Source organism: Cyprinodon variegatus, unplaced genomic scaffold (genome assembly GCF_000732505.1).
Source record: "Cyprinodon variegatus isolate N-32 unplaced genomic scaffold, C_variegatus-1.0 Scaffold501, whole genome shotgun sequence".
Lineage (NCBI taxonomy): Eukaryota > Metazoa > Chordata > Actinopteri > Cyprinodontiformes > Cyprinodontidae > Cyprinodon > Cyprinodon variegatus.
Window position 1 is genome coordinate 275172 of NW_015150954.1, and position 9360 is coordinate 284531.

General features: G+C 34.9%; 1 protein-coding gene across 3 annotated transcripts in view; it reads left to right on the top strand.

The window, feature by feature from the left end:
- cdc14a (cell division cycle 14A) overlaps positions 1-9360 on the top strand; it is a 39517-nt gene that overhangs the window by 6645 nt on the left and 23512 nt on the right. For all 3 annotated transcript variants that reach the window (XM_015390480.1, XM_015390479.1, XM_015390481.1), the window contains exons 2-4: positions 1122-1212; positions 4781-4856; positions 8291-8383. In XM_015390480.1, coding sequence (XP_015245966.1) covers positions 1122-1212; positions 4781-4856; positions 8291-8383 — 260 coding nt within the window. The remainder of the gene's footprint in view (positions 1-1121; positions 1213-4780; positions 4857-8290; positions 8384-9360) is intronic.

The window sequence follows — 9360 nt, forward strand, 5'->3', positions numbered from 1 at the left end:
CAATCAGTGTTTGCTCTTCGATCTAATGGGATGTAACATATCTAAAGTGCTGCTTTCCTGAAGTGAAGTCTCGCCTGTTGGATGAACTTTAACTTGAATATTTTGAGTTGATGAACTATTACAGTTCACATAATGATGTGGCACTATGGCCAAAGGAATTCATTTCTATTAACATTTCTCATTTAATTTTTATTCCTAACTTCCAAAAGAAAAAGAATGGTTATGAACATGTGTTCAAACATGTTTAGTGGTAGAAACTGGTATTAGGGTTGTATGATTCAATTAATGAAACGTGTCATTGTAACATTGGTGATGTTTTTATAACCTCTCCTGCCTGAACCCTGATCAGCTTTGTAACGCCAGCCTGTCAGGTTGTGGAGAAGAAAACAAAAAGCATCATCATGTGAAATTGCTCATCCTGCTGCTGGACTCTCAAATGCTCAAACCATTTTAAGCAGACCAATACATTGGCTGGCCAATGTTTTTGGCAATGTTGAGGGATTTTTGTTGTTTTTCTTGTATCGGTATAGGCTGATACATGCATGTGTTTGTAGATTCTCTATTAAATTCAGCAGCCTTACCTTTAGATCATTTGAAGCACATGCATTGCCACTCTCTCCATTTACTATACATTAATACATCTTTCTTTGATTTGTTAAAAACGTTTTATTTTCTGTTTAAATTTAGACTTATGCAACATTTGCTAGAATTGTGTTTTATCGTGTAAATGGGTAGGAGAAAAAATATTGGCTTTAAAAATTGTTCCAAATAAGACATGTTAATATAATCTGCATTGGCCTTAAAAAAAAAAAAATATGAATGGATGGATGGATATTGGTCAATCTCTTTTAAAGGGGAGTTTGTATACAGATTGGGAACTGCATTGACAATCAAAACAGCAGAGTCTCTCCCATTGAGCCAGTGAAGGAATATTCTTACACTTCTCAGCTATTTATCACAAAAGAGAAAATAAGCAACAAAACCACCTCCCTAAAATAGTTATACTTACCTTCTTCTAACTCCTCCTAGTTACATGCTGGATTGCTTATTTAAACAAAAAATGAAATTCATGATTTAATTAGATTATATCCTTATATGTTTTCTGTTTTATTTATCCTTAGACCGGCTTTACTTTGCCACATTACGCAGCAAACCCAAAAGCACCGCCAACACCCACTACTTCTGCACCGATGATGAGTTCACCTATGAAAAGTAAGTTTCATCTGCTGTATTTAACAGGGAAAAAACATTCTTTCCAGCTAAACGGTACACTAAAAACACATTTGTAATAAAGTAGTCAAGGTGGTCAGGGTTCTTAGGAAACAGTTTGTTTATATATATATATATATATATATATAAAATTTGTCACTTTTTTATAGTTTGTACATGCAAAAAAATATTTATAGAATGTACATGAGCAGGATATGGCACATTCTTTTTTTATTTAGTAGAGTTTTATAACTAGATGCACCCAAGTCTTCAGTGATGACATCTGATGCTGGTGGTTCTATTTAAAGTCAAATTAATTTAAAAGCACAGTTTATAAAAGATGAATACTTTGTGTTGTTCCTTCTGGTTTCCATTTTTAAGAAGATTTGAATTTTTCTGCATCCGTCAAGACACTGACATTTGCACCCTGTGTACTTAGCAGCTGTACCGAAAGATCACATGAAGCGCGGGCGTTGCTGCTCACTACATTTACTGTCATTGTTAATGTTTTGTCATTTTTTTAATCGAGGTATCCTTTTTAAACTGAGGCTTTTCTAATATTTTTATCACCTTGCCATTTTTATTATGTGCAATTGACTATTTGATACCCTGTGTAATAACCTGTTTCTCTATATTTGACATCCAGCACAATAACTGTGTGTGGGTGTGTGTGTATATATACCCGTAAACACCCTCTAAAATAACCCTGTATAATGATCTCACTATTTAAAAAAAGAAAAAAATATATACTTTATATATCCCCATGCACCTTTTTCTTCCTTTGGCACATTCATCTTCTTTGACTATTTGAGCTGATGTAATGAGTACATTTCTCCACTGTGAAATCAATACAATCAATCAATCAATCATTGAATTGGAGGAAGAAAAATCAATGAATGTACCGGTAATGACCTTAGTAACTCTGTATCAGTTGATCTCTTATTAAAATCAAGACAAAACCCTTATAGGAGCAGCAAATTGTCATATTTTGGAGACCATTTGTGTTGATCTTTAGTCGTCCAGGACATGAAAATCTTGATCGCTTCAATTAGAGGCAACTGGACTAGTTCTCTTGCTACTTAGAGATGTTTCAAATTTTATTTGTTAGGCTTCTTTAGATCTGAACATGGTTGGAGTTACTGGCCCCACCCTTCTTCATCTTTTAGTGTTAGGGTTCAAAGCTGAAGCAATACCTCCATGAAAGCACAGAAGTCCAGTCGCCATTTGTCTTTTTTGTTGCTTATTCTAAGCTTTCAGAAAGCTTAGAATAATTTCTTCTTCCCATATACAATAATAACTGCTGGAAGATGTCTAAACTGGTGATGAGTTGGTATTAGGGCACGCACAATTTTGCACAAGTAGAAATTGCAATTATTAACCAATGTTGCAATTTTGATTTTTATTTGCAATTTGCAGATGTTTCAACTTTTGAAAGCTTGCTTTTGTAGAGTCCAATTTTTGTAGAGTCCAATTTTGCAGCATTGCTCACTTTTATTTGCATTCGAGGATCTAGCTGCAAGTCTCTCTAGCTTTCTTTGTAGGGACAAGCCAACTTAAAGCGTTCAGTGGGGATAGATTCAGCTTTTCTAGTTTTTCTTTTTTCTTTTTTTTTGTCTTTTTTTTTTTGTCTTAACCTCTATGTCTAAAAAAGATACCCCCAGAAACTATCCCCACAATGGGGAAATTCATTATCTGCATTTAACCCATCCCCTTGGGGAGCAGTGGGCTACCATTGTGTGGCGCCTGGGGAGCAGTGTGGGGTTCGGCTTTTGATCAGGAACCCACAGTGGAGGCTGAGGGGGATCAAATTTGGTACTTGCAACCTTCTCAAAGCACAAGCGCACTGCTCTAACCACTAGGCCAAAATTCCACTTTTGGGCTTCTGTAGTTCAGAGGAACGTCACGTCATCACTTATTGTTGGTTGTATGTATTCAAAACTGTTCACCTACCTTATTACGTAACACCACTAGCTGCAAATATTTTGTCTTATTTCCAATGTTTACAGCGGCAGCGCCTGCAGACTCATCTTACAAGCATGCTTTACAGTTTGAATTTAGGTGCACTTTAAATGTAGTTTAAAATCAAAGATCATCAAATGGTGAATCTGGTTTTTAAAGTAAGTTATTTTTTTATAAAGCATAAGGGAGAGAAAAAAAAATCAATTGGTACGAAATGGTCTGAGTTTAATTTTCAGGTTTTATTTTTTATTTTTTCATTCAAAACACTTGGATGAAAAATCTTTTTTTTTCTTATATGAAGCAAGTTATTTTTTTATTTTTATTTTTATTTTTTGTTACAGCAGGAGACTTGGTAGCTTTGGGTATTTGATCCTCCTTTATCCAACTTTTTGCCCCCTCAGTAAAATTTGACATCAGTCTCGTATGTGAGAGTAAAGCTGCTGTTTAACTGGACCCTGCAGTTTTTCTGTTAAGCTGTGATCCTTCTGACCTAAAGTTCAGTAAAAGGGATCTGTTTAGTTGGTTTTATGGTTTTTGGTAGCCAAAGATTGATTTATTATTACATACTCAAGGTCCAATATACATTAAAAGAAAATAGATACACAAAGAATAAGATTACAACAGAGAAGGTGCCTAACCCTTCAGGAGGCAATTATACCAATGTCTCCAAAGCACAGATGAGTATTTAACTGCACTATATTTGACATTGGTCATCAGTAAAATAATGATATTATTAGACTCATTTAGACGACAAATAAATGTATACATAAGCTTTCTCAAAACAGCCACAAAAGTCCTGACACTAACAGATACAAACAATTAACTGGCACTGGTCCATCTGGGCTTATTTGACAAAAGTCTTAGTGCATCATTTTAAGCCACCTTCAACTTATGAAGACTGGCTTTTTTAAAGTTGCACCACAAATGCGCTGTATACAGTGATGTGCAATATGATCTGAACAAGTTCAGTTTCACTTTATCAGAACAGAATCCAAACTTGCGGACAAGGATATTTACCTGAGCGTACCGTATATCATTCGGACCTGACGGTAAATGTCCTCATCATCAGACAGACAGTCTGTCAACACATGACCAAAATATTTGACTTAATTTGAGACGTTTAAAGGTTAGGGTTAAACATAAAACAAAATCTTTTCTTTATTTTATATTCAAACAGATTTATTGTTCTGCTGAAGGTTTCATGTTTCATGTGTTCCTATTGCTTTGGATCATCTTCTGTAAGAATATCATAAAATAGTTTCTTAATTTAAAAAAATACAATAAAACTTTGCCTGATATGCCATCAGATGGAAAAAAAGGGGTCTACAAAAGGAGAAGTCATAAATTATTTGGGAAAAATAATTAATTTTACTGTCAACCAGAAGTTTCAGTCGAGAGTGTAGAGGCCTAGCCAGTTGGGAGGGACCTGTTGGGGATGTTTAGATCATTCTGAAGCACAGCATCATGAAACCTTAAGATAAGAGGAAGTATTTCTGGAATTTCAAGGTAGACTTTCTCTCTTTGGCACTCAGCTGTACTTCCTGTTTTCTTACTTGTTTCAATCTGAGGATCTCAGATTATTTTAAACCATTCTTCTTTTCTGTTTCTCCAGTTTCTATGCAGACTTTGGGCCTCTGAACTTGGCAATGTTGTACCGATACTGCTGCAAGCTCAACAAGAAGCTAAAGGTGAGTTTCTCTGCTGCTGATCCTCCCTCTGAAAGAATGTCCTGAATGCAAAACGGGAAAGATGTAAACATGACGCAACCATTCATTCAGACAGCGCAGCAGGTTTGCTCGTCCATAATGGGGACTTGCTCTGCTGCTCCTGCTTTTGGCTCGTCAGCTCCTCATTCACACGATTAAACATGCTTTCTCCTTGTTTGTGTTTGTTGCCATGGTGCTTGGATTCCTCTAGTTGACTGTTGTCACCCATCAAACCGACCGGATGGTCTGGATTCACGTGGCGTACTCCCGAGTTAGACACGCAACATAAAGCTACTATTCATTCCCAGTTTACAAATAATCTGGGTTTAGCAGCATCAGTTACCAATGAATAAGACCAAACTGTTGCTGTGTGGTTCCAGATGATCCCATTTCACCAGTCTGACTTGGTGAAGGTCTCATTCTCTGGATTTGCTCTTGGTTTGAACTTTTCCACTTAGACCCAAAGACATCCCACAGCCTCATTGCTTTATGTTTTCATGTTTGAGCCCTGATTGTCTGCTGTTTTTTTTTGGCTTTGATCTGATGGAGCAAAAGCAGAAAGCTATCAGATCGGAATAACATAAATATATATATATATATATATATATATATATATATATATATATATATATATATATATATATATATATATATATATATATATAAAAAAGGAATATATATTAAATATCCCAAAAAATTATTATCAATATTTTATACTCAACAGTGAAGGTTTTGATTATATGTCTTTAGTGATTGAAAAAAAAATCAACTGGTGTTTAGTATGTGACCCCAAAACTGTCAGAGAAGAGACCTGATCCTGGATAACAGAGCTGCAACAAGTTACCATATAAAAAAAAAAATCCAGAAGCAGTGGAAGAAGGAAAAGTCATAGCTGTTAAATGTAAAAATGAAAGATCCAGTGCCGCCAGACAAACGGGTAACTTTCCAAACAAAATTAAAACTGCAGAAAGTCATACAGCTCCACAAATCAAGAAATTGGCAACAATTCACAAACCATAGGCCTCTTTCTTTTTTTCAAGTTTTCCAAGATTTTAGAAAACTCTTTATTAACAGACTGGAAAACTTTTTAGATAAACACAAACTAACTAAAGTCAGTATGAATTTAGATTAGAGATTTGCAACTTTGACAGTCCTGGTATTAATAGAGGGAGTCAGCAGCGCCCTAGATTAAAAAAAGAAAATTACAGTTGTTCCTTTCGCTGATTAAAAATAATTTTAAACAATTGATCCCAGTATATCAGGAAATCAGAGTATTATGGTGTACAGGGGGAGGAGTGGGGGTTCTGGAGTGGATGAGGAGCTGAGTTGAAGTAGCAGACAACAATATTCAAGAACAGATGATAATCAGTCATTATGCTTGGAAATTGCTTCTGATGTCCCACATGGTACAGCACTGGGACTCATAGTGTTTATTCTCTACATAAACTACATTTTGTAAGGTTTCAAAAGGGTTTAATTTTTTCTTTGTAGATGATACTCATATTTTCTGTGAGCTTAATCACCCCAGAGACAAATAAGCTAAAAAATGCTTTAAAAAACAAAAACAAATTGTCCTTAAATCTGAACAAAGTTTATTTAAAAATTATAAAGAATATATAGATGTAAAATTCACAATAGATGGTGTAGAGGTGGAACAAGTAAATTAAATACATCTTGGCTGTGATTATTTTCGATGCAAGATCTGCTGGAAGCCTCACATCAGAGTTTTTCGGACTAAGCTACCTAGAATCATCCCAATTTTAAGTTAAGTATTTTCTAAATATTGAAAGCACTACACATTCTATACTGTTCACCTAATCAGGATAATTCATAACTAGGGCTGCAACTAACAAATATTTTGCAAATCGATGAATCTGTTGTTTATTTTTTCGATAGCAAATAATCTGATAGCAAAAGGTTCTTTAAAGAAGACCTTTGTGAAATTAAACCAGTTGAAACTAAAACTTTTCTTCTTGATGAGTTCTGGATAGAGCATATTGACAAATAAAAATGTTTTTTATCTTAAATGCAAAATATATATATATATATATATATAATTATTTTAATTGTGACACAATTATTTCTCTAAGTGGGATGCTCTGTCATCTGAAGCCACGTTTTAGGGTCTCTACACTCCAGTTTGCGATTAATCGATTATTGACGATTACTTCAATAATCGATTATTAACAAATAATCCAATTAATTGTTTCAGCCCTATTCAGAACACTCGCTATGATGATCAAACTATTCCATTAATCTTTCACTCCTGTTTGCTCAAATAGTTTGATCTGGTAGAATTTCAAACCCCACAAATAATATTTAAAACTAGAAAAAAAGATGGCTACCAGATGGCATACAATAACTATTTGTTGATTGAGGGGAGGGTATAATTACAGGAATAATCTACATTTTTAAATCTTACTAAGAACGAAAGAGTAAATGGTGTGAAAGTATAGAAGTTGAAATAAAGCATTTCCAAGCAGGAGACTGTTTAGGGAAAGGTTCAAACTGGTCCTCTTAACAATATATAAGATTGAAGAAGGGGAGGTGAATATCAATGGTATATACATAATTTTTGCAAAATTGTGGCCGTGTTGCCTACGGCTAATAATTGTATGAATGAAAATGTGTGATTGTGTTCATGTATATAAATAAATGCTCATTTAATGGACTCTTGGATTATTATTGCCTCTAGATGTTTGAGAACAAATAACTATTATGATTCATAAGTTACATTTCAAGTGTTTTAATTTCCAGATTCATAGATGTTTGCATGTTACCATTCTTTTCACCACAGGCATTGATTTATGTTGATTTATTCAAGTAATATCACCTGATTAAGGCTTTTCTAACATTTCACAATACAAAATGATTAATAAATCTATACATGGTTTATACTGATTTGTTCAACCTTTTTTTATGAGGCCAGATTTAAAGCTCTGAGAGGTATGAGTTGATCCATTATACTTGTTCTGGTTCGTGGCCCTTCCTCATGTGCAACAAACGGGAATAATGGGATGGAACGAGAACTCTGGCAGTGTTGTTCTGGAAGTTTCTCACACTTAATGATTACCAGGTTCATCAGGCAGCCTCTAATAAGAAAACTGTGGCAGCTAATTGTTTCACAGACTGCTGTGAGAATCCGCAGCTCAGTGTTTTCTCTGATTCAGCAGCTGCAGTTTTAGTTCTGCCTTAAAATGATCAACTTTGACTTGGTCATTTGTTAACACATGAATGCCAAAGAGGCCGACTCAAAGGGTCGACTCATCCTCTGCTTATAGAGTTGGTATCACTGGTAATGTCGTGTTGGTAGGATTTCTGAATGGGGGTGGGATTAAAATGCTAATTGAACATCAGTTAAGCCATATGTTTATCTTCTAATGTTCATTAGTTTGATCCTTTTTGTTTCTTTGCAGTCATTCACGCTGACCAGGAAGCGAATTGTTCACTACACTAGCTTTGACCAAAGGAAACGGTCCAATGCTGCGGTGCTGATCGGAGGCTACGCTGTGAGTCCGTTTTCTCTCTCTGATCACTTTGTCTGAAGTTTTGTAATGTTAGCACATCTAATCTCCCATAACAAAATGAAAAACTTTTAATCCTTTAATTGTATTTAGTAATACCTATTAAAATAAGAACCTTAATGATTTTATAAGGTTTCTAAAGAAGTTTGGAAAATGATCCACTGTCTGCTTCCAAAAAGGGTAAAAAATTTTATTTGAAAAAAATTGCTTGAATTAAGCATTTCTTTGCCAAAGATGATAGAATACTTTCTGATTTGTGTAAATTCTCACAAGTAGTGTAGTTATGTGTCTTTCTATCTATGTGCATATTAACAGGAGTTTAGACGGTTGTGGTTAGCGCGCTAATTCGTTTTGGTTCGACCGTCTATAACGAAACCATCCAGGGAAAATTCGCATTTAGGTTGTGGTTGAAAGGTTTAGTCATTCCAAAGCACCAAACTGCTTTAGAAGTTGAGTAACTTAATTAGGCCTTGACGTTCTCTTAATGCGCACAAAAATTAATAAGCAGTCATGCAAGACATTGTAACAGAAGGAGCAAGTTCAACTATCACCATTGTCTATAAACCCGTCTCAACATTATTAATGAGTCTGCACTGCACAATTACGAGGATTATGTGAATACATCCTTTTTTTCACAATGGTTCAATGCAAACATTTAGAAAATTGTGCTATTTTTTAAAGTTTCTGTAACCGGTTTAATATATACACGTGTGCCAGTACCATTTAATCTGATGCAGAGATCTGCCTTTATTGTCTGTAGACCATTTATACAATCAGCCTCTGTAATATTGTAGACCGAAGGAAAATCATTATTAAGCAACAGTAAAACATTATGCTGCATCAGTAAAAGAGATCTGTGACTCTGAGTCCAGGGTCTGACAGCTGCCATGGGATCTGAGCCTATCGTAGCTCAAATCCACACTGATGAATTCTAAAATGAGAGAAAAAAAATTATTTATTGA